Here is a 27,053-nt window from a genome sequence, read left to right on the forward strand (position 1 = left end):
TATGGAAAGCTAACAATGTCAAAAGAACATAGTGATTGGTCAAAAAGATTATAATGTATAGGTCAATGTTATCTCTCAAAAGCACTATACTCTGGCATAATGCAATCAATCTAAACAATGACATTGTTGGATTTCCATAGCTTATACCTATATTAATCATGCAAGATTGATATATATATTCATAACCAAATACTTTCAGACAGGATCTTTGCTTAACTTGAAAAGAATGACTTCCATTGTAAAGTGATAAAGACAAGCCTGAGATGTCTTTCATTAAACAGTACATAAAGTGTTCCAAGTCTTTTCAAAAACATTAAATATGGCAAGCTCTATTTTATTGATTATAATTTTTAATCACATCAGCTGAAAGTTGAAATATGCAATTCATTTCTCAATGATAAAAAAACCCCTAAATTCAAGGAAGTATTTCGGAGGTAAAAGAACAACTTTAAGCAATACATTTGGCACTTCTTGAACTGGACTAATACTTAAAAACATACATATAAAGAAAAATAAATATAAAGTCTGTGGCCCTAATAGTTTCAGTCTGAATATGTTCGAAATCGATACTGGACATAAAATTCTTCCATATATTTTTTCATGTGCTAATTTTCAAAGAGATGAATAACAATAATTTTCTTTTCATGTGTATCACAATTCTCATATACTAATACTTGACAAATAGAATATTGCACAATAATTGTAATGCCTTTAATAATGATGGTAAAGAGAGGTGTCATGCAACTTGTCACTGTATACATTCTGCATATGAATATCCATTACACAACAACCAATGTAATATCTCTAATAAAAGTAAATTATACTAGCACATAAAGTCGCTTGCATTCGCTTTATCAGAGGTCTCTGGGTGTTCTACAGTAATGCAGCATACTAGTTGTGCTTTAAGCAGATGAACTGTTATTAAAACCCAGTTCATATTAGACTACAAATTTTCAGTGAAATTTAAGCAACATTTTCAAGGTGCAGCAACTTCTTTCTCAAAACAGGCACCTGATAGAGCCTAAGCACGCATCTCCTTATTCTGTCCATTTTTCATTCTCTCTATCCCTCTCCAACTCGGCTTCTGTCTCTCTCTCTCTCCCTCTTGACCTATCATCCCTTCTCAAAAATATTTTATGTTTTCATCCACTTTGCCTAGATATCTTCATCTACTGTTATCTATGAGTAGAAGCAATGTTGCATATATCCTGAAGTCTTGAGCTTAGGCTAACTTTATCAGAGCCTGCTGAGCTGTGAAGTCTGCCTAGAGATGAGCTGTACATCTTCTTGTATCGATCTTCATCATTGGAGCTGCATTAAAAAAATGAAAGCAGGAAAGAAAAATAGAATTAGTTTTTAATTAAACTGAATTGAATGATAAACTTACATGTATTATAAAGAAAAATGAATGAGTCAGAGAAAGAGAAAGAGATCTATAAATCCCTTTTTAATAAACAGAATAACACTTTTTTCTATACATATTAACCTTTTCATAACAATGGCAAAAAGAAGCTGCTAACAAGTCAAGAAAGTATAAACTATTCACATTCATGAAATAAATCATCAAACACTCATGGATATACTTGGTTGTTTGCATTAATAATAATTATGGTGTAGATTTAAAAAATACCCCCCCCCCCAGTCAAACAGGCTCATGGAAATAAATCTTTAAAAAATTATAAAATTATAAAATCTCTGTGTTGGAGCTTATGAAACTATGAAAATTGTTCATTTATGTAAAATATCTTCTCTACAGTATTGCCTGCACTAAACATAATGGTATCTTGACTATCTTCTGCACATAAAAGTGAAACATACAATGTAATAATTTCCACTTCACATAATATTCTATGATAAACTCATTTATTTGGAAAAACTGACAAGTTTCTGTAATTATCAAAACTGACCTCTGCGAAAACTACCAATGAACTTAGTTAGATTTATACCAAATTGCCATAACCCTCTCATCATAAAATAAGAAAGCAACTCTCACCCATGCTTGCCACTGCTAGAATACTTGACAAGATAAAGCAGGACAAACTGAAGACGACTCTCGAAGATAGTCAGCAATCTCTTGACTTCTTCAACTTCTGATTTGGTACCGTCAATCATGTCCTCCTCTCCTACCTTCGCTCCATCATCGGCTCCACCTACTGCTCCTTCTGCTTCAGCTCCACCTCCCTCACATGCAGGATCTCCAACAGCTCCTTGGAGCTGATCTTCCCTTGATGAAGTTTCATTAGTCTCTTTCCCCAAGGGTAGATCCTCAGTAGTTCTTTCAAGTCCTTGACTTGCATCATGTGCCACTTCTTCAGATAACCCTTCACCTTGTCTCAGAGGAGACATTCTGGGAACAGTCTTTGACCCTTCTACAGCTTCACATCCTTGCTCCTCTTCCCCATCAACCTTTTCGAGGTTTCCTGTTTCCTGTTCCTTGTCACTCTTAATGACGTTCTGATGAAGCCCTACATCTTCCTTCTTGGAAGCTGCAACATCCTGCATCACAGATTCTGATTTATCTGCAGTCTTTGCTACTATTTTGTAGCTCAGTTTTTCCAACTGAGGGATGATGTCACTACAATTAAGGATGATGCCTAGTGCAGTCTCTAGGGTCTTCAATTTGGGTCCTTTGCTTGTTTGAGCTATTAAAATGAAATAGAGTAGGGTCCTGATGCATAAAACCTCATATAAGTGACAAGTTACAAGCAACGGTTAAAATTACTGAAATGGTGCTATTCAATTGTAAAGAGAATATTTGCCACAGATGAATTTGATGTCAAATTTTATGAAAGAAAGGGAGAATCATTGTAGGGTGATGATATCCTTCTTATTTTCATTCTCCTTAAGGTGGCGTATAGCATTCGTACAGTTTTTGTACAGATTCTGAACCAACATTGGTTTTAAATTTTGTTTAGCGAGCATCGTACAATCTCTGTAGTGCTTCTGTATAGCTTTGCCTTCAGCCCTCAATGGTGTCTAACACAAGAAATCATATGATGGATGTGAATATTGTAAGCACAATAATCTTGGCCTGTAGCCACCAACAATGTCATTAAAAAATGCAGACTAATCTACCGTACAATGAACATGGCAAATGTAATTAAGGCATTAATGAAAACCTTGCAAATAAATTTCTCAGGAACTCACTCAATCAGACTAAGCTGTAAAAAACAACTACAGCCTGGCCAGGGCTGCATCTGAAACAGCTTCTATGGTGTCTCAAAAAAAATTAATGATGTAAAAATATACAAAAATTTTATACCATCATATCAGCAAACTATTTGCAACTCCTAAATACTTCATGACATGGGCAAAGGCAGGGACTCTTACTTTCAAACTGATGTTCTAGCAATGCTACTCTCTCTAGCTCAACCCGGATTAGTTCAACAGGACGATCCATCTCCTTGAAGAGTTTGACAGCCTTTGTGTAGTGAAGCTCAGCTAGAGTCTTAGTGTGCTTCTTCTTCATGTGAGAGGACTAAAGAGAGAGAGACAGAGACAGACAGACAGGGTGAGAGAGACAGGCAGAGAGGGAGAGAGAGAAAGACATACAGGGTAAGAGACAGACAGAGAGGGAGAGACATACAGGGTAAGAGAGAGACAGGCAGAGAGAGCAAGACAATTAGGCAGAGTGGGAGAGAGATCAAGGAAGGATTAGGGGAAATGAATAAGGGAAAGAGATGAATCATTTTTGAGAAACAAGTAGAAAGCACATTTAAAATCCAACACACGTTTATAATATTTGCTAGTATTAAAAGTTGAAACAAACTCTTACAATATAAATAGCATTGAATGACACTACAACAAGAATAAAGACAACTACATTTGAAATTTAATGAAAATGTAGATTATTCTTTAATATTATTTAAACTAAACCAAGATACATATTTTTTATGCTGCAAATAATTAAATTGTTCACAAATGAGCTAATTATAGTGAGGAAAATACTAACAAGACTTGCCAGTGGGGGTGTAGTAACACCATAGATCAAGTCTATTGAGAGGCAATCAGATACAAGACTTGCCAGTGAGGGCAGAGAGAATCTGCCTATGCTGATAGACCCTTGTCTGCTGGATGATGTCACCTCTGTATCACATAAAAACATTTTTGTATGTGGGGACCTTTTGCTACTAAAACATTGCTGAATTGGGCTCTCCTCCTATTTGAACTGTCATGGATGTGCATCTATTGCCATTACAATGTATATTTTCTATGCATTTTTATATGATTCTGTAAATAAGAGCAAATAAACTCCTCAACTGACCTGACTTCTGATTGAATTATGATACATGGATGCAAGCCTGTGATGGATAGTAGCTGCCCTATACTGATACAGTGGATGTCTACTAGACGACGTATCCTCTACGTCGCAAAGAGTTAATGCTTTGCTCATGAACTCCAACACATCCTTCTCAATCTACATAGAAAAAACAGGATTATAAATGAAAGGTTTCACTTATATAAAAGTATTGCAAATAATTGCATTTATTTATTTATTTATATATTTCCTCTCAACATGTGGGCTGGGTGGCCCTCTTCAGCAACAGGCTGTACTTAAACAAAAATGTACAAAACAAATATATATAAAAAAGGAAACATATCAATCCTGTACAGGAAGTCATTACAACTGAAATCCAGCATTAAAGCCTGTGTATAGCTTTGGTAAAGGGTCAGTAATGTGATTGATAATCGAATATCATCTAATATGACAGTCTTACTGAAGCGTAGAGACCGTTAGATATTTTTCCAACTGCACTTCTCTGAGAAAATTTCAAATATTCAAATCTTGGATATATAGCGCCCTCTCTCGGCGATGCTTGTTTTAAATTAAAAAAATGGGCATTCAAGCACTTATCTTATACATTTAGTGATTAGATATCCAAAAGTTACAGACAAAGAACATATCTTGAAAGTTTCAGCCCATTCCATGATTTGGAATAGGATTTAATTGAAAGACAAAAACACACAGATATTTTAATTTGATCGGGTGACCCGATCAAGTTAAATTTCCATGTAAAATCGCAAAATTTATCCTGTAAAACACATTTTCATTTCATATCCTCCACATCATAACTGTTATAGGGCATATCCATTCATATTAGCTAGCAATGAATTGGAATAGTGATAGGTGCATTTTGGTGGATTTACCAAAACTATACACAAGCTTTAAGAGTGGATGTGGATCAGGAAACTGGTTGGGAAAGGTCTTGTTAGAGTTAAAGTTCAAAATAAGAATACTATTCCTCCCCCACCATCTCCAGATTATCTGTCTTTAAATTGGGTGATTATGAAAATGCCAATTATAAGTATGGGCTGAGGAGAGTTATGGAAGAGGTGAATCGGAAGGCCGGGGGTGGGGGGTTTGTAGGGTTGGTGGGGCAAACGGTTCTTTAAAGTTGGTTATTCTAAGAATGCTAATACCGTGTAAGCTTGGGCTGAGGAGAGTTATGAAAGAGGTGAATCGGAAGGCCGGGGGGGGGGGGGGGGCAATGTTCTTTAAACCCGGTGATTCTAAGAATGCTAATAATAAGCATGGGCTTAGGAGAGTTATGAAAGAGGTAAATCGGAAGGCTGGGGTGGGCAAACGGTTCTTTAAAAGGAAACCAAAACCCAAGATAAGAAGCAATCTTGCAGGAAAGAGTAAAATGAGAGGAACCACTTAAAAGAATTTTTATCAAAATCTGTTGTTATATAAGCAAGTTATGGATGTTTTAAAAGTCTTGTACTTTCTATGGGGATCCTGAAATTGGCAAACATGCTTCAAAATGGCTGATTTTTTGGACAAATCTCTATTTGTTTTGTACACAATTTTTCAGGTTTTCTTTAATATTTTTAAAATTGCATACTGCCTCATTCTCAGCAGAACACGTCATGGGAAAATACAATTCACATCACATACATAATGTCAAGGTCAAGAGAAAATGATGTGAAATATGAAAAAAAGAGGAAAATCTGAAAATTTGTGTACAAAACAAATGGAGGGTTATCCACAAGAACACCACAAAGAGTTTCTATTCCAAAAATTAAAACATTTAGAGCTTTATTTTGGGAGTTAAAGGAAAAAGTATGATTTTGCCTACTAATTACACATAAATTGGCATAATCACTTAATAGAAATTCACATGAAATAAATTACTATACAATTTTGTAGATTATGTCCAAGACTACCGGCATGCCGATTTTTGGCGCGATCGCACAAAACACAAAAAACCCTACAATTAGATGGTAAGAAATGAATCACAATTAGTTGGAAATTTTCACATTTTTGTGTAGGTTTACTAAAAAAAAAAAAGTGGGGGGGAGATGAAGTTTTGATGATGATGATCATTACCTCAGCTAGAGAGGAGGTAGCTACTGGAGGTTGATCCTGCATCAAACATGCCATGTTGAAGTACGTAGAGCAGAGCTCCCACGAAATGGAATCCCACAATGTAACGTGTCCGCTCTTGTGGCCAAGGATGTGAAGACCCCTTGCGTAACACTCTGCTGCCTGGGAATGATGGGTAATCAGGACAGAAATCCACATCACAGGGTGGTGTATTGTATACCATGCAATGAAACATGGACTGGATTCATTTAAGTTTCATGGCTATAAAACACAAAAAGCTTTCAGCAATTGGCAAATGTAACATTACACTTAACTGAAGAGGAATGTATTCACCACAGAAAAAAAGGCAAAGAAAATATACATCTTACATAAGCTATTTAGTGAATAAATTTGCATGCGTAATTATCCAAGTCGGTGTACGAAGCATATGATAATTTTTGTGACCGAGCACCTTACTGACTGAAAACAGCTGGCTTTGACCCCATTACTTTTGCATATCCTTCAATCTTATTCCAATATTATAAAGGTGGACTGTGAAGTACATGGAAAATTGCACATGCTACAAATGTCTCGTAACATCTAATGTACTGAAAGAACTAAGAGTTATTATTTAATTATTGTTGGGATTAAGAACAATACTTAGGAGGGGCCTAACAAGTTACAATAACAACATGGCCTGTGAAAAGCCATTCTATCTAACCTGGCACCAACCACCACTGGAATAACAGCAAACGATGACAGCAATCGGAATATTATCAGGGGGGCAACTTTGACATACCTTTACATAATAGTGCTTCTCCTTTGGGCTAAATTCTGAATTTGGTCCCATGCTGCCCCCTGATGCATAGCTCTGTGCACATAGCCTCATAAGACGCCCCATGTTACAATTGAGAAGAGCCACATTAATTGAATCTGAGACTTCGTCAAAGGACTTCACACCAGTGTCAAAACAACGATAACTCTCTTTCCATAGCTCCTGTTCAAACGTACTGGGCATTGAGTCTGAATGGGAGTATACAGAACACATTATGCTTATTCACACTGCAATTAAATTTTACAGGATTAACAGATATTCATTCTTACTTTTTGTGAGGCATGTACTTTACATTAAATCCAAAATTGTATAGACACAAATCAGAATAAGACTTTATACAATATTGCATCAATAATACCTTGTTTCATGAATCAATTTTTCTCACCAATCAAAAACCTAAATGTACAAGGAGAAGAGGCAATATAACAAATTCCTTACAAAAATGCTCCTTACTTTTTCCGATGTTTTCCCTGCAAAATAAACCAAACACAATAAACAGGGCCTTCTAACAAAATCATATCACATACATGTGGAAGTTCCAAATGAACAGATAATTGATCAAATTTAACATGTACTTTAGAATATATTCATTTTCTGAATGAAGTTTGAGATAAATCTGACTTGGTATAACAACATGAAAATATGATTATACATTCCACAAATTGAAGGTTACACAGGCCTGCAAAAAAGTGTTTTTTTATTAAAGTGTTTACTAGATCATACTAGTACATGAGACACATTCCTCTAAATCAATTTTCTATATCATAAATTATTTCTAGATGCTAAGTTATATTTCTATATTATTTGCAGAAGTAATTTTTTGTCTACATGTAAATGCATCTCTAGGCCTATCTACTTTATATCTACTCTATATATTTCGTGTAAGAGTACATGTATTCATATATTTGATTTATGTCTTGGGAGCGGCATGTGTGGGGGCTCATGCCTCCGCACAACAGTGCTAAATTTCACTTCTGTGCCCCCTGACCAACATGCCATTCCCACATTTCTTTGCATTTTCGTATAATATAATTTTTTTTTAAAGTAAAGTGGATGTACTTTTTTATATTGGTCAAATAAATAATAATAATGATAAAAACCATCACTGTTCTTGTATTTTAATATTTGTGCAAATAGGGCACCTTTGGCATATTTGTGTGTGGTATGCACACATGATAGTTATCGTTATTATTCATAGTAATATCATAAATTATCATTATCATCATATTCAATCACCTTTTACTGAAGCTAGATTAGCTGCAGTGTTCATGAAGAAGACGCCTAGTTCATTACAAGCATTCCCTAGCTTCTGACCAAGATTCCTCCTGAATGCTTTCCCCTTCTTCACCTTATCATTTAGACAAGCTTTATAACATTTGATGCTGCATTCCAAACATTCTTCCGTCTCTGTCAGGAATTCTGTTGCCCACTCGTAATCTTAGCAGGAAGAGATATGAGAAATATTAGCTTATTCACTACTGTATTTTCTAAGGCCACCGCACACCCTTCAAGTGGTCCATGATCTGATTTTGGAACAAATCACATTTTGCTCATTTTCTGACAATGTGAATGAAAAGTATCATTTTATTTGAGGTTCAAGTTAATTGAAAGAATACAAATATGACAATTTTGGATGATTACAAACCTTTATTTTGGAGTAAAGGACAAATAAGTTTAAAACCGTAGCCCATCGTGCGATTGCTATGACAACATTATGACTAGATATTAAATTTGCTTTTATTCTAACAAGGATGGTAGCATTGTCACAGATTTGAAAATAGGTTTTTGTATGATGATTTTGAGCATTACACAGTAAGATATTCCATGTCTCAATAATAGCACCAAATTCTATTACGCTTTCTTCCCAAATCAGGTCACAGGAAAATCATAAGATGTGTGGCGGCCTTTACTTTCTTAATACAGGGATCAAAAGATTCACATGGACTAAAAACCATTTCTTCAAGAAATTAAACAAAGACATAAGTATGATTTATGGAAGTAAGAAGTACCTTGAGATGTCTGCTGGATGATGGCCGTTTCTAGGATGAAGGTGTCAGTCTCTGAGATGTTCTGGTAATCTTCATGGTGAAGATGATGGTTGCTAGGGTCATGGGTCAGCAAGAGATGAGAATCACCACACATCATTAGAACATTGTAAATATTGCTCTCTCCATCAAGGATTGACCTGCAAGCATCTGTATTCATGATGAAAAAAAAAACACTTGAAATGAATTTGTTTCACTTTAACATCAAACAACATATATACATGTACGTGAGAAATATGAAATAGTGCATGTAAAGACTTAATTGTTTGACATGAGAAACAGAATATAAAGAAGTGTATCAGTGCAAGAAGTAAGGAAATAAAGACAGATAGGAGTAGGCCTACACTATAAAGCAATATAGGTATTGCTTCCATTTCATTATGGAATTCTAAAAAAAAAATAATTTGCAAAAAAATCTGTGATAAATCAGCAAAAAATAACATACTGAAGATCATTCTAGGGCTCCTTCAAAATATGGTACATGGAATCAAGAAAAGGATCAGAAAAGATCATACTGATATAACGAAAAATAAAAAGAGATATACTTCCTAGCAGAGAGACAAGCTGAAAGATAAGATAGAAGGGAGATAGACATATAGAGGGATGCAGACAGACAGCAACTCAAAAAGAGAGACTGAGAGAAAGACGGAAATGTAGTAACACGACAAAACTAAAATAAACAACTGTCAATAACAGGGGCCTGTTGCATAAATCTTTTTACCTGAGAAAACTCTGGTAACTTTAACACGGGGCAATAACTCCAGTAAAAACAACCTGAGTTTTCTCAGGTAAAAACTTTTATGCAACGGGCCCCAGAGGAGACCATCATCATATTGACAAATGATGCTGTCAAATTAATTGAGAAAGTAATTGAGAAAGTATTAATCTAGTGCAACTAATCATGCACAGGTATTAAAGGGACTCATCGTTTTTTATTGACTTACTGAAGCATTTGACTGCCAGTTGTGCCATGAGAAGTGTCCTGCCATGTTTATGTTCCTCCCATGTTAACCCAGTCAGGGTGACGTATGCCTGGTAAGCCTTCTCCAGCAATAGCAACCCAGATGTCTCTTGCCAAGAACCTTGAGGAAATGGTTTCTCCTTTGCCACTGCTTTGCTTCTTCTTCTTGGTGAGTGGTCAGTCTGCACAAGGTCACTGCACTGTCCAGCTCCACCCTTCAGCTGTAATTGGTCACAAGGATTCCCCGACATTTCACCAGGATTTTCAATCGATGCATCTTGTTTGTTTGTAGATTGAAGAGACAATTGATTAGGTCCTATTCCACTGCTATCTACCTCTTGACCAGATGTCTCCAAGGATATCTGAGCTTCGGTTCTTTCCTCAGTTCTTTTTACTGATCTACCAGCCTCCTTGATATCATGTGCAACTTCTCCTCCTGTAGGCATGCACGCATCAACCAAACCTAGCTTCTTTGTCCGAACTTTACCATGAGGTAAATTTCCTTCATGACCATCCCTTCCGGCAGTCCTATCTGGTGATCTTTGCTTCTCTGTTTGTGGTTTATCTCGCAGTGGAATTGCTTTACCAGTAGGTAAGGAGGTCCTTTCAGGGGTTGAAGGGGGCAAGGGAAGTGGTATAGCACTATGTGACGGTGAAGATGGTGGTGATGGGTATGTAGTGGTAGTAGATTCAGGGATACTGTTCTTTATTGCATCAAGGCCCTATAAAATTAGTGTATCAGATTTATAACTTGAAACATCTTTCTAAAGAAGTAGGTTACTTTAGAGGAAAGGGTATCAAGCAAATCTACTTACTTTCAAACTACTTTATGTTGGAAACATCAATTGTGACAATTGTTTCAACTTACAAATTCTTGCTACAACTTCTTGCTTTTTGGCTTTTCTTTTTATTACATGATATTTCCTATTAAAGAACGCATTCCTGCAAAGGAAAATTCTTTCTTGAGCTCAGTCTGTCTCTACAGAGTCTATTTCCCTTAATCTACGGTCATGCATATGTTCATGGAGTAGTTAATTCTTTAGGAAATCTCAACTTTCCTAATTCTTATAGTTTTCATTATTTTCAAAATGCAATTGGCTTTGGAGGAAAAAAACAGAAAAACAACAGAACTAATAAATCATTGAAAATACCTATTAAAACACTTTGGACTGTATTTACAAATGTGGTTCTTAAAACCATTAGTTGAACCCATGCTTTATGCAGATTTCCTGTATACATTATGCTCATTTACCACGTATATTAAGAAATGCTGATGCGCGCTTTTGTCAGTGTGCCAAATTGACGCCTGTTGCCCTAGTTAAAAATGCTGTTTTATTCAGGAGTCCACTCTTCAAACTGGACTCATGAATAAAACATCGTCAATTTGGCGCACTGTGACAAAGCGCACATCAGCATTGGACATTTTTAATATACGCGGTATAAAAACATAATTTATACAGGAAATCTGCATAAACCATGGGTTCAACCAAGTTTTAAAAACACCTTTATGAAATTGGGCCTGAAAGTCTACTCACATCAGCAACATATTTCAAAATCTGGTTTGCTTTCTCCATTTTTGAAGCATCCAATGATTTGACCTTTGACCTCCTACTATCAGTGTCTTTGCATTTCCATGTCTTGCTACTAGGGACAGTAAGATTCTTGATTTTGATTGGTGGAAGAACAATCTCTCCTCTCTTTGTTTCTTCCTCATCGACATCATCATTGGGTTCATCCTCCACATCGCTGCTGGTCGTAGAGCTCCCTTCATGTTAAGAAATGAAAATAACAAAGAATTGAATTGTATAACATTTTGAATAACAATTTTTAATTTTTTTATTCCTATGCTTTGTTTTCAAAATAAATTATGATATTATAACTTTGCATTATAAAGAATCAACCAATGAGACAATATACAAATAGCGAATAGGCATGAGTGCGATGGTGCGAGATTTCGCATGAGGTGAAAGAAAGATGCTCTATTCAACTCTGCGTTTTTTTTTCACCGAATGCGAAATCTCGCACCATTGCACGAATAAGAATATTCGCTATTTGTGTTGTACAACGCCTCAAAATCTAGCGAAAATGTGAAAAAAAAAACAAGAGTTTTTCCCTGCAGTAATCTATGAAAAGGGGGCAAAAATATTGAAAGCAAAAAGCAAAATCCCACAAGCGCACATGATCTTGGACAGCATCGCGCATTTAGCCTGAGGGCTGTACACGCATTGCCACCTTATTCAATGAAATCGCATTGTGACGTCACGTCCTAGAGCCGTGCAACGGTACATGTTGGATGGTACATGTACGTCTTGTGTTCAACGGTACGAATGTGTAACATTCAGCCTCCCATTTGCTCGCGTACAACAAGCTAGGTAGGCGTTGTACAATATTTTCACATGACCAAATATTCATAACTACTGGGTGATGTAAGATAATATTATTGAAAGAAATGAACCTAGTAGTAACATAAACTGAATGGTTACCCTACAAAGTCTATGACCATCTGCTTTTCTTGTACAAAATGAGGACATCAATACTGTACTACTTTGGCTAAGACAAACAAACGATATAAATTTATTAACCAAATTTGAGTTTATAGTGCATTTCAATTTCACAAATAAATTCCTTCTTCCAGGCAAAATGTCAAAGAAATACACAGAAGCTGACCTCGAGAGATGACTGGTTAACCCTCATGCTAATACATTCAGGTGTTTATGTCAATAAAAGATGCAGTTTGATCTTTTACAGGAAATTACTCCTTCATTACCGGCTTCCCTTTTTCCAAGTAGGGGAGAATAAATAAAGACCAAATAACAAAGATAATAAAAGCTTGAGCAGGATATTGAATTTCATAAATTACCATTCCAAGCTGAATCAGAACTATCATCATCTCCCATGTTACCATGTCGTTTCTGCCTAGATTCCTCCATGAACATCTGACATAAGATAAAGTTGGCTTGAGCTACAATCTTAAAGAACATATAACACCAATTCAATTCAATTGTATACAATCTAAAAGAACATATAATAACAATTCAATTGATTAAACATTCATGTATGATGTTATGAAGATTGCTTTTCACAATTACTCTGAAATCCATTTCCTATTAAATATGATTCTGTGATATTAATACACAGTTTCAACTCTCAACTAAAGCAAAAGTCTTAACTTCAAGTTTAACTAGAAAATATCCCTTTAATATTATTTCTTAAGTTGCCTTTATAAAATATGGAGATATTTCTAATTTCTCCTGTTTGAAGTTTAAAAAGACCAAGGATTTAGCATTCATTAAAATACAACTCTTAGCAGTCCTAGTTTACCCGGATGGGTCTTCAAGTGAAAATATTAGATTTAATTAACCACTGAATTTAACAATGTGAAATCAAAGCAAATAGTCTTACCTCTAAATGCTGATCTCTGCATTGAGCCAATAATGACAGGCATTTATTTAGAAGGTAAACAATGATGTGCTTGTTCCTATTACACAAAAGTGGAGAAAAAATACTTAAAGGACAAGTCCACCCCGACAAAAATTGATTTGAATAAAAGGAGAAAAATCCAACAAGCGTAGCACTTAAAATTTCATGAAAATCGGGTGTAAAATAAGAAAGTTATGACACTTTAAAGCTTCACATAATTTCACAAAACAGTTATATGCACCTCCCAGTTGGTATGCAAGCAAGCAGACTGATGACTTCACCCACTCATTATTTCTTTTGTATTTTATCATATGAAATATGTAAATTTCGATTTTCTCATTCTTACCTGAACATGTAAAATTATCATTATTTTAAGTTAATGGTTATGTGATGTCAAGTTGGTCCTTAAGTAAAATCTGTAAAAAAATGAAATATTATATATTATCACCCGTATCAGACATCTGAGCTGGTCATTTACAAAACCATATTGCCCTAGTTTCATAAATATCGGGAAGGGATAGGTATATATTATTTGTATTTTCCTTGGTCTCAATGCGCATATTTACTTTGCATGCAGAGACGATGCAAAATATACCTTTGTATTTTCCCTGGTCTCACATCCGGGCATTTGAGGATGCGTATTAAGAGATACGCTTCATAAGGATCTGCACGCCAACAATATACGTCATAATAAAGTAATCACTGGATCCATGCGCTTGCAAGTACGTCATAATGGTAAAGTGCAGAGCCTAGACCCTGATATTAACAAGACACAATATAACTATTTTAAAAAGAAATATCACCAATATCACGATTTTTGCTCTAGATATCTGATTTGGATGATAATAAAAATATTGACTGGCTCTTCTTTCGGGGAACATCAAATATATTGCCCTTAAAAGACCCATATTGCCCTCATCTAAAGACTCGGGCCAATATGATTCTTTTGCTGGCAATATATTTGATGTTCCCCTCAAGGCCAGTCAATATTATATAAATAAACAATGAAATAGTGGGTAAGGGACTCTCTCATTTGCACATCACTGCATTGTGCATATAACTGTTTTGTGAAAAATAAGCAAAACTTTAATAAAAATGTCATAACTTTCTTATTTTACATCTTACTTTGATGAAATTTTCAGCATTATGCTTCTTTGACTTTTCTCTATCGATTCAAATGAACAATTTTCTGGGGTAGACTTGACCTTTAACAATTATACTGTTATCTCACATTCTAAACCATAACAACTTGCCCTAAATTAATTTTTATACGAGAAAGCACATCCTGAGCTATAAATGATACATGACTTGTCACAACTGATCAATAATAATCCATTCAAGTACTTGATTGAATGTAGAAGAAATGCAGTGAGCGTTTCAAAGAATAAGGGGAATAAAAGGCTTGAACTGAAGTTTTGTGTTCAATCAAGCATGGTATTTGCACACTGTGTAATTGTCATCACCATTCTTCTCATCACTATCATCATCATACCATGTGACAGCTTGTGACTTATGAGATTGAAAATATTGAATTCAATTGGGCATTTCACACTTTTTAAACAAAAAAAACATGAATCATTGCACGTCATCTCACTCACTTGGCCGATATCTTGGAAGCCTGAGCCATGTTACGAGCAACACGGTATAGCAACATGGCAACAGGGACCAAAAAGGGGTTGTCCCAAGGGCAGTCTGGGTGCTCAGTTATCAGGCTACTCAGGTCATAGAGCTTGACCACATCATCATTTTTACCTACATGAAAAGAGAGATGATGAGAAAATGACTTGTTGGAACTGGCGATTCGTCTAATGCCAACTTGTCACATGGTCTACTTTCATTTAGTCTAATGCCATTCCATCCATCAACATTTCTTCTAACAACCATGTGGTCCAATAATCATTTGGTCCACTAATCATTTGGTCCAATAATCATTTCATCTAATCACCATTTCGTCTATGACCATTTCATTGAATAACCAGTTGGTCTAATACCCATTTTCTTTTCATTCATTTTGCCCAATTATCCAATTACACCGATTGTTTTATGGACTAAATGGCTATTGGACCAACTGGTTATTAGCCAAGATGGAGAGTGGACGAAATGGCAATTAGAGAGTGTGGATAGTGGACGAATTGATGATAGACAAAATGGTAGTAGACGAGTTGGTAATTTGTCAAATTGGGATTACACCAATTGGAAATAAACCAATTAAGAGACTGATGGGTAATTGGAATGAGGAAATGATGTAGATGAATTGATTTTTATTGAAAAAGACAATTAAATGGCTTAAATGTTAAAATGATTAAATGAAAATAGTTGGAGAAGTATATATGGTTAAAATGGGAAAATACATGTAATAAATGTATGACTAGATAGAAGGAAAAACAATTACAGGCATTGATAGTTGCAAGAATTGTTAAAATCACTGAATAAAGCATCAATGGAAAAGGGGAAGATACATTTATAGTTGGAAGGATGGATTAAATGACTGAATATACAGTCCGACCTCTCTTATCCGGCCTCCCCTTATCTGGATCTCTCTATTATCCAAACTCACACAAGAGATTTTTTTTTAAATTCAATCTAGTACGTGTGGAAATGAGATTTCAATCTAAACTCAATCCTATACGCAAACCCACTTTGATTACATATATTTTGGTGCCTATCCCAACGTGTCCGGATAAGAGAGGTCGGACTGTATATTAAGGGTCATAAACGAAAGAGATGAAGAAGGGATGTCAAGTTCAGAAAACAAGAGGACCATATCATGGGTGATGCCAGCACTGACAAGGTGTCTTTATGTAACAGTCACTATATAGTAATACTGTCAGATATTTGTTTAAATTACTCAAATCGCACATTTCAAGAAGTCTCATCTGCTTTTCATCATAACATCAGAAAACGTAGCCAGTATGATGTGCATCATGACACTTGATATGGCTTTCTCTTTGTGAGAATGCATATTTCAAGGCGTCTCAGATTTACAAGCAAGATGTAAAGTGATGTGCACAACTGGAAAGTTCTAGACAATCAGGGCATGAAAACATGACTTGCATACACCCTCACTATTGGATTACACCAGTTTTATAAAAAGAGTTATTACACATGAAAATATAGAAAGGAAATATATTTAGCAAAAAAGAATGAAAAACTAAGGTTATCTTATTATTTCAAAGAAATAATTGAGGGAGAGGTGGGCGGTAAAAGAGCTTAAACTCAAATTAAGAGTATGCATAAAAAAAAAAAAATATATATATATATATATATATATATATACAATTTCAAAGAAGAACATGTAGATATTTCAAGGCTTTAAGCAAAGGGATTAAAAGGGTTTAAAGATGGAATACTTACAAATTTGTACTACTATTTACTAATGAATGACAATTAGTGGCTCCTTGTTTTCAACTTTAAAAAAAGCCTGAAGTTTCTTTCCACAGTTGTTTTTTTAAATGATTTCAAGCAACAATGCTTGATTCCAGCATTGATGTAATTTTTTTGTTCTGCCTAAGATGACAATACAAACTTTTCTTTGTCAAAAGTCACAAAGGTAATTTCTTATGCCCAAATAAAACTGAATGAGAGTAGTGCTTCCCCTTCATTTATAACATGTGCTCCCTATAAACATGACATGGTTCCAACTTCTACATTCATGAAAATACAAAATGGAAAGAGAGATTTTTTCTGAAATGTATAATTTTTTTCTTTTTCAAGGAACTTTATTGATTTTAAAATTACAGAGGATGAATATAAAATGTGGCTAATTGAGCGATTTCAATAATAAGAAAAGCACTGATCATAGTACCATGAATTTCCCTAGATGACCAAAGTGACTTCTTAAAAGTAACAATTTTATCATCAGTATGTGTAAACTTATACATGACATGACAGAACATGAATTGTTTTGCTCAAAAGGGTTTTATCAAAAATATATCTTATTTTGAAGTGATGATACACTATTTTGTGGTGTTCAATTTGCTTTGTTAGAATTAAAAAAACGTGCATAAATATCCATCAGGCTGCTTAGATCTTAGAATAATGGGGCATTGCAAGAAAGTTGCGATCAATCGCAAGTCGATTTTCAGTCCCTAAAACATTCATATGTCTTGCAATTAATTGTAAATTGGTGATTAATTGCTAACCTGGTTCCTAAAACAAGGAGAATGATCTAATTTGTTATAGTTAAATTCAATCCATCAATTGTGACATTGCAACAGAATATTTGCAATTGATTGCAAATATTTTCTTGCAACACCCCATAAGTCTCACATACATACCCTTGAAGAGCCAATAGGTATGTCCTTCTTTGGTGCAGTTACTATTGATGAATGAGAGGATGTTTTGAGCAATATCTTTCACAACCTGAAATTCAATGTCAAGATGAAATGCATTATGGGAAAAATTAAGTGTATTAGTGCGTAGAATTTCAAAATCATATCTTTCCCAACACTGCTGATTCCAGACTATTACATAATTTGAGTTTTATTTTTGTAAAAATCAATTTACTGGCATAACACATTGTACGGGGTAAAATTAAGGATATACCCACTTTTGACGGAGGAGGTCCGTCAAAAGTTTTTGCGATGGAAAATCAAACTGAATCTTTCAAAGTAAAATTATTTCTCAATATGTTCATTTTCAAACAAAACATAGATAAATACTTCTAATATCATAAACACCATAATTGTAAAAATATTTCTAAACATTAAAAAACATACATGAGTTATTTTATGTAAGTTAAATAAACATATAAGTCAATAAAATAATATACTTTTCGCAAGGAATTACTCTAAAAAAATCATAATGTGGTTCAGCATTATATTAAAGATGTCGTCAATCTCCACTTTATCATATTACAGTGAAAAATAGGGTAAGAAGTACTTCAAGCTTTATCAAACTAGTCTATTTGAATTGCTCTAGCAAATTCTCATACAAAAAAACAAAGGAGATGAGGCTGTAGCCCGTAGGGTGGTTTCACTTAAAAACGAGGGTTTCGACCATGATTTTGAATAAAACTACCTTTCAAATTTAGGCCAATGATTTATTATCACCAGTTCTCTTTTCCTCAACATTTTTTGTATGGAACAAAAGAATAAAACCATAGAATGAAAGCAGTAAGTAGATTAAAATCAGTGATGTGTCAGTCAATATGTCATCACGTGATCATAGCTGCAAGGATCGCACTTTGTTATATTCTAGGCTTGGGGGTAGCTTGGACCCTAAACACGTAATGTTGCCGCAAAGTATAACCTTTTAAGACTATCGTTTTAGTGTTTTATACCCTTGCAAATCTGACCCTAATCTAGTAATTGCCTCACAAAAAGTATACCTCTTTTCATCATTTTTATCTTTTTGAACGTGCCATACTTTGAAACAGGTACCATTTTTATGTGCTCCTTCTTGGGTCAATGTATGATATCCACTTGTCAATGGAAGTGGCCCCCTGGGATTAATGGGATGCTTTATAAAGGGACTTTTACTCATCAGGGGCCTGTTGAAGGAAAACTTGTAATCAAAGCTATCTCCAAAAATCAAACATAACTTTGATTTTTTTTAGCCAATCACAAACATGCATTCGGGACTTACATTTGATTATACTGAGTTGCGTTCAAAGGCAAACTTTTATGCAACAGCCCCCCAATCTCTGGCACTTACAAAACAGAGGATAATAACAGGAAGCTCAAGCTTATGAAAGACTGGTACTGACGTCACCTATTACATTGCTAAAGGGAATGCAAAGTTATTACTTCTACACAAGAGCCATTCATCTCCAAGGAAACCTCTCAATGGGATACATGTACATCTCAGAGAAATATCATTTCTATTTACCTACGTGATTACTTTTGTATCCAAGCATGTTTAAAATTTCTAATTTCCTGTCATAGAATGGAAATCTATTATTATTCAATAAAGGCCTGGTCACACCGCCCGAGCGTTGTTGGAGCGGTCGTGGAGCGGAGAGAGAAAAAAAATCATCACCGCTCGCTATCATTCACCATTTTCGATTGTTTTTTTTTATGTTTTCGATTTTTTTTTGCGATTTCCCCCCCCCAATTTTTGAAGCAAAATTCGACCCTCTTTCCCTACCGCTCCACGACCGCTCCAACGACGCTCAGGCAGTGTGACCAGGCCTTTAGGTTGATATATTCCTAACGATTCATTCTCGTGCTAAACCTGGGGTAATAGGATTACGCGCTAAGCACTATATAAATATTGCATATCATTACTATAAAATGTACGATTGTTTGCTCACCAGTTTTCTATAATAAACAGATGTGCCATTGTCATGCACTGTTGCATAAAGACAAAGAGATGGATATTTTTTCTTCTTTCATTTACTTGACTGTCTGGTAATGTTTGACTATGCCAAATCAAACTAAATCATCCTTACTCACTTATGCAAACACAAGCCAGTTATTGCAAGAAAGAGACATTTTCAGAAACATAATGACCATTGTAACTGACTCTATGACCCCCAAATCTATTCAGATCATTGTCATTCTCGGCAGTGGATATATGTATACTTGGACCAAGTTCCAAGTTGACCAGTTAAATGGTTATTTAGCTATATGCAAAGAATGAAATGAGATGGACAGATGACTCCAATACTATCTCTGGCATGAAAAAAAAGCAATCTTAGAGCGATAACAAGTTCCCTGTTTTCATCATTGAAACATGGGTCAGGGGAGTGTTTCATCAACATTCTTATCTGATAAGTTGTCAGATCTGAAAACTTTCCTTGATTCTGATTGGCTGAGAAGCACAGTTCCTACAGTAACCATCCAATAAAACAAGAACATGTATCACAGTACATACCAGTGTATTATGTTTATTTAAACAAAAGTGGAGGAAAAGCAAAAGATACTTATTCAGGTATATCGCTATTAATTAAAACATGGTAAATGGTATGAAACTGGGAAAAGAAAATGCTCTAGTGTCACATCCAAAACAATGGAGTTTAACAATTTCCCCACCTGAGACAACCTATTTTATAAATCTAGAAAAAATAAATCTCATAGATATGTTACCATTGGTGAGAACTGTGCATTCTTAAGTTCTGGGATATCCTCGGTCTTGAGACGTTCATATTTCTGTACAAATCCATCAAGATGGTAGCACATGACAAGCTCAGGTACATTACACATTAGATTATCAAGCCAGTAATCTAACCCAGTTAGAATGTTGATGGGACTCTGGGTGTCTCTGAAAGACAAAATGGAAAGAAAAAAAAATTAGGAGGTTCATATTCAAGACTTCAAGCTACTTAATTTTTGTGATCTTTTGCCATATTTGACCAACTTAATGAACTATTCAAATAAGTAGTTTTCTCCTTCATCAATGCATCAATAAAATGAAAGTGAAAGTGCTCACAGCCCCACCTTATAAAGATTTGAGGTACATTTAAATCAAAATCAAATTGAGATTGATCGACTGAAATTAAACTATTAACAATAAAGATAGCTCAACACCTACTGACCTCAGACCTGGCAAAACAACATCATTCCAAGATGGGTACTGTGAGTGGTGTATAAATAATCCAAACACAAGTTTTCAATGCCTACCTTGAAATGATTCAAGTGCTGCAAGTCTTTCAAGTATTTGCATTATTTCAATCTTACACCGACAGCATTATATGTTGTACTGATATCAAGATCAATGTTAGTTTTGAGAATGTAACTACGGCTGCCAGACCTAGCTCCAGCACCAAAGGAGGGGTTATGAAAACTGCTACTATTCATGTTGTGGCTGGTGTAAACATCACCCCAACACTATTACCAGTTTTCAAATTGGCACTTGAATATAGCACCAGCCTAAGTTATTGGTTGACAATACCTGAATCAAACACTGACAGTGAGATACATTATCTGTTATTCTATTTTTGTATCCTTATTTGTATATAGTGTATTCTTTGATTTGTATGTTGTATGTTTTTTAATGAGAATTTGGAATAAATAAATAAAATGAAATGAATTCTATCAAAGATGGATTGTTCTGTACAGAGAAGGAGTGAATGCACGCATTACCTCAATCTTAGACTGACAGCAGGATATGTTGTACCACCAAAGATAGGTAGATCTGTACCTATCAACATCCGTATGTCTTCAAACTGCCAAATGACCTGACGAGCAAACTGACTTACATCATCCTACAGTAAAAGAAAAGTAAAGACCAGAATAATTAGTCATTCAACACACCTAGCGCCAGACTTTCTGTAAGGAATTGGAAGTCTGTAACCTCGCTAATAATCTTTCGGAGGTTGCGAATAACCGACCCAGATGAAGAGTGCGGGAGGAACTAAGTTCTAAGTGTTATATGCAACTTCAATATTTCATTTTTTTCAAAGGGATTGTTTAACCTAATTCAGGATCTAACAATATATTATTATCTTGCAGCTAATGATTTGATCATACTGGCAAACCTTTAGGTCAGCCAGAAATCCCTACAGCTAATTGGTCACTTCATTGCTGCAATAATGAAGTCTATCACATTAGGCTCTGGAGGGACTACAATCAATATTTTTGCAAAGCGTAAAATGAGGCTTATGAAATACAATTTTTATGGTCTCCCCTTGAAATATTATTGCATGCACTGACAGCATATATGAGTCCCAAAGCTCAGATTTTTGTAAACCTCCACAAAGTTACTTAATCCTTTAAATAATAATAATGGAAGATATCTTTTTTGGCTTCTTTTTTATTTTGCCTATTTCGGAAATTCATATCTGCATTAGTCTTTAATGCTATTACATGTATCATATTTACAACAGGAAAAAATAAGATGAAACCACACAATGAAGACAATTTGTATTTGATTGATAGAAATTTGAAAATATATTGACTACGTGGAATCAGACCACCAGTTATTCAACTATTTCAATTATTGGCCCTGAATACAAGGATGAGATATCCCCTTCAAGATAAATTTAAGTATCTATGAATTAAAAGGAATAGCAGGTTTCCATTAAGGGTGATAATTTGATAATAGTGTACCTTTTGCATCCTCTTCAATAACAGAGAATATAGACCATTAGTCTATGTACTCTGTTAAATAGAACCATTAAAAAGAGTTACAAATTTTCATCACACCACCACAACCATCATCATCATCATTGTCATCATCATCATCATCATCATTACCATCATCATCATCATCATCATTACCATCATCATCAGCAGCAGCATCATCATTATCAACATCACAAGTAGGCCTAATTTTAGTCAGTGTCGTATGTACATGTAGGTATCATTAAATTATATTCTTTATCATTTACATTTAATCCCAACTGGATTAGTTATGTCAGCAAGCATCAAATCATCAACATAGCCTCAGTATTGTGCCTTTGAATGCTGTATTACCACATCTCATTTTCTAAGCACAAAACTACAAAAATACTACACAGTATATTCCCTGAGGTGACGTCAAAACCTAGAATATAACAAATGCGATCCTCGCAGCTATGGTCACGTGATGGCGTATTAGCCTATCACTGATTCGAATCTACACAACCTATGTAATATATAGATTTATTGTTTTCAATCATCATATAAAAAACATAGTTAAACAACCCAACACCATCAAATCATCTAGGAAATAAGATTAAAAGAAATGTAAATACCTCCGTTGGTGCAGGTAGCTGCCGAATTGCTTTAGCCAATTCAGGGATCTGACCTTCTTCCGTCTCATCTACATGTATGTCATATCCTGGGCCCAAGCTATATGGAGCATTATCAACAAAATAAAAGAAAGATATAAATAATATCATTAATGATAACTTTGAATCCCAGCTTGATTGATTTGATCTATACTTTCTTGGTTTGACTTGAAAAAAATGAACGAAAAAAAAAGGAGTAGTTATATTTACTGGAGTTGTAAATGCGTATTGTTTATTACTAGTATATCATCATGCAATTTTGATGGTTTTTAATATGAAATAGTTGAAATGAAACAAAAGTAAAATATCATGTGAGAGATTCAGATAAGACCAAATAAAAGGAATGTCTTTTCTGCTATCGCACTGCAATATGCTTTGCAGGGTTTTTAATGAATGCTACAAAATGTCCATTGTGAAGCAGGTTTTTATATAGTAACTAAACTGTCTGTACATCTACAGCTTTGCTGATATCTTTTCTGCCATGACCAAAACAGCTAACCATCATTAATTTTTAGAAAAAGGAATTTGGACTCCACACAGAAGGAACATAAGGGGGTCTTGGCAAATCTAACATTTATTGATATACATGTGTTTTTCAAAAAACTTTTCAGCTATCTCTTGTCATTTGATCAACAATGAGGGCATTTTGAAGGAGTTTTATACATCATCATTTCCATACAATGTGTGATTTGACTGTACAATGATATTGCATGTATACATTCAGATATTAAGCACACGTAGACAAAGAAAATAATTATAATTAATGAATGAAATTTAACAATTTGACAATGAAATTAATGTCAAACACTCAAATAGAATAGTCCATTAATAAGAAAAAACGAATCAACCTATAAATATATGAAAAGCTCAAAGAAACAAGAACTTTCAAATAATAGGCTATTCTAATGTACACACCATAGCTTTGTTTCACATTGTACTACACACATTCAGTTTGGCAAAGCTGGCTACATTAAGAAAAAATATTTATGATTTTTATTTGAACATGTCCACTATGATATCATTACTTTCAGTCAAAGGAAAAGAAAGTAAAATGAAGCATATTTCACTGCAAATTAGAAGAGTAATGTATCTTTACCCCAAAAAAAACCCTGCAATAAATATGAAGAAAGATTCCTAAAAGATTGATATCAATCTAGTATGAAACCTGCCTTTTTTATATTATTGATTTTTAATTATAAGAACATATTTCTGAATGTACCAAGTGTGAAAGTAAATAAAACAAGCACATTCTTTATTACCAGTACATTATTGTCATCAGAATTCACAGAAATTGTACTAAACCTGTTACACTCAAGTTCAGGTAAAATCCTCAACTCAATCAAACTACATGTATACATTTAAAGGACAAGTCAACCCAACATAAAAGTGATTTATACAATAAAAAGAGAAAAATCCAACAATTAAGCATTATACTGAAAATTTCATCAAAATCTGATGTAAAATAAGTCATGACATTTTTTAAATTTTGCTTAATTCCACAAAACAGTTATATACACATCCTGGTGGGTATGCAAATGAAGGGACTGATGACATCACCTACTCACTATTTCTTTTGTATCTTATATGATATATTCTAATTTTATCCTTGTGAAAGAAGTTTTAGTTTTCCCTGAATATGTGGAATTACCATTGTTTTAACATTTCATGGTTCAGTCAAGTTGGTTCTTCTAGTCAAATTTGTAAAAATGGAAATATTGTATAATTTAAACAATAAAATACAAAATAAATACATGAAGTGAGTGAGGGGCATCATCAACTCTCATTTGCATGTCACTGAGTTCTACATAGAACTATTTTGTGGAAAATACGTGAAACTTTAAAATGTCATAACTTTCTTTTTTTACATCCAATTTTGATGAAACTTTCAACATCATGCTTGCTGGATTTTCCTTCAATAAACATCTCATCAATCTCACAAATCTAATGAATAAAAAATGTATTTGTCCAAGTCTTGTTTTCTTCCAATCTTCTCAGATCCATGGCTGCAATTTTAGATTGTGATTAACAAATCAATTTCAAAGATGCATGTATTCATATAATAACAGGGGTAGCAGTTATGGAAAGAGTCAAATATAATCATGTCATTAATGATGCTAGCAAGGCCTATATCTTAAAATCCCTTCTGAGAAAATCACCTCATCAAAATCCATCTTGAAATTAATGAGATTGATTAAGTCTCAAGGGTTTCTCCTGAGTGTAGGACTGAACAGAAGAGTGATTTTCAACAATGGGATCAGTTCTTAAAAACACCAGAAATCCTTATTCTGTCCTTCAAGCTCAGTTTTTTTTCCTTTCGTATTTCTCCAAATCTCTGCAATGGTTTGAAGAGCTGTTATTCAAGTGCTGACTCAGAAATTATTCCTCCCCCCCATTTATACCTCTTTTTCTCATCCCTCTTATTCCTTTGGTTCTTGTCATCCGTGCACATTCAAACACCCGATTTACACTGCCAACCATGAGATTTTGCTAGTTCAAAGATGACACAAAATCCACAAAGATGCTTTTTTTTCAAACGCCCACATTTCTTATAAAATCACATTCAAAATGATATGTTGTCAAAAGTAAGTTGTTGAAAATGTATTACTACTTGTCTTTAAAATGATTTGTAAGTGTTCCTACTTCATAAAATTTCATGCATGATAATTTTTGTGAAAGATTACTGAACTTCCCTTTCAACCTCAACAGTTGAATTTCTTATTTATTACTATTTATAGAAAAGTAAAAAAGAATTGATGCAAATTTTCTTTTCCCAAAAGTATGATGGTAGAATATACATGTAACAAATGAGTGTAGATATACACCAAGAACTAGTTTAATCCATTAAAATATTGTATTATCATCTTTATTAGTGAAGACAAGGTAATTCCAAATGCGGTCTTCGTCATGTGACATCAGAAGTCTTTGCCATATAATGAAATTACCATGGAAACCTTGATTGTGATTGGCTGCTGAGCCCTGTTTGGTAGATCCCATAATGGCAAACTTACCTTGGCAGTAAGTTCTTTATGAAATGTGCCACAGCAATGTAAAAAGTAAGACCAAATGAAAATCAAAGGGGTACTTAAGTTTGATTTACATAATATTAAAGACAGAGACAAATTTACTACCCCCCCCAAAAAAAAACACTCCTCCAACATTTGACAGTAATGAATAATAAAATACTGAATCAAAACATGTAGTACATGTATATAAAATAATGAATGGAATAACACATTAATGACTAAAATAACAATTATAATGATTATGATAACATAAAATGAATGAAGTAACATAAAATGAATGAAATAACATATAATAAATAAAATAACATACATGTATAATGAATAAATAACATATATAACACTGAATGAAAATATGAAAAGAAAATTATAGTTTTACCTGTGATATAGGAACTTTGAAAGGAGATCAACTGTCTGTCTATACTCTGATGTTTTTAGTTGACTGTGAAACTTATTCTCTCCTTCATTCTGAACCAGTCTGATAAATACATCCTGTAACCATTTCTTCTCAGACTGATTAGAGAATAGGAAATAGAATGGAAAGGATCATTCCCAATAGACAATGTACTTGATGTGAAAGGGTTAATCATAAAAAATTAAACTGAAAGGGATTGATATCCTCAATGCTATTAGCATAGCAATGCACCTTACAACATGCATATTTGGAAAATGGGTCTTGCATATACTTTTACCAGAAGACCAATGTTTGCAGAAGTAGTTTGATCCATTATGAGTTTTCCTAGAGGTTTTGGATATAACATGCTGTTACCATGACAACACAAATTCCAACACATTTGGAAAATGGGTATTGCA

At 34.4% G+C, this 27,053-nt stretch overlaps 1 protein-coding gene across 1 annotated transcript in view; it reads right to left on the bottom strand.

Annotated features, from left to right (window-relative positions):
* Positions 1–529: 529 nt before the first annotated feature.
* LOC121407054 (erythroid differentiation-related factor 1-like) overlaps positions 530–27,053 on the bottom strand; it is a 61,252-nt gene continuing 34,728 nt past the window's right edge. Inside the window, exons 5-22 of the mRNA XM_041597973.1 lie at positions 26,620–26,753; positions 23,185–23,281; positions 21,593–21,714; positions 20,597–20,771; positions 17,846–17,930; positions 15,167–15,320; positions 13,551–13,626; positions 13,009–13,117; positions 11,684–11,913; positions 10,132–10,870; positions 9,152–9,337; positions 8,379–8,579; positions 7,107–7,330; positions 6,332–6,490; positions 4,265–4,417; positions 3,331–3,478; positions 1,994–2,642; positions 530–1,311 (exon numbers count right to left, since the gene is read on the bottom strand). Of these exons, the coding sequence (XP_041453907.1) occupies positions 1,176–1,311; positions 1,994–2,642; positions 3,331–3,478; positions 4,265–4,417; positions 6,332–6,490; positions 7,107–7,330; positions 8,379–8,579; positions 9,152–9,337; positions 10,132–10,870; positions 11,684–11,913; positions 13,009–13,117; positions 13,551–13,626; positions 15,167–15,320; positions 17,846–17,930; positions 20,597–20,771; positions 21,593–21,714; positions 23,185–23,281; positions 26,620–26,753 (3,777 nt within the window). The 3' untranslated portion in view covers positions 530–1,175. The remainder of the gene's footprint in view (positions 1,312–1,993; positions 2,643–3,330; positions 3,479–4,264; positions 4,418–6,331; positions 6,491–7,106; positions 7,331–8,378; positions 8,580–9,151; positions 9,338–10,131; positions 10,871–11,683; positions 11,914–13,008; positions 13,118–13,550; positions 13,627–15,166; positions 15,321–17,845; positions 17,931–20,596; positions 20,772–21,592; positions 21,715–23,184; positions 23,282–26,619; positions 26,754–27,053) is intronic.

Source organism: Lytechinus variegatus, chromosome 1 (genome assembly GCF_018143015.1).
Source record: "Lytechinus variegatus isolate NC3 chromosome 1, Lvar_3.0, whole genome shotgun sequence".
Lineage (NCBI taxonomy): Eukaryota > Metazoa > Echinodermata > Echinoidea > Temnopleuroida > Toxopneustidae > Lytechinus > Lytechinus variegatus.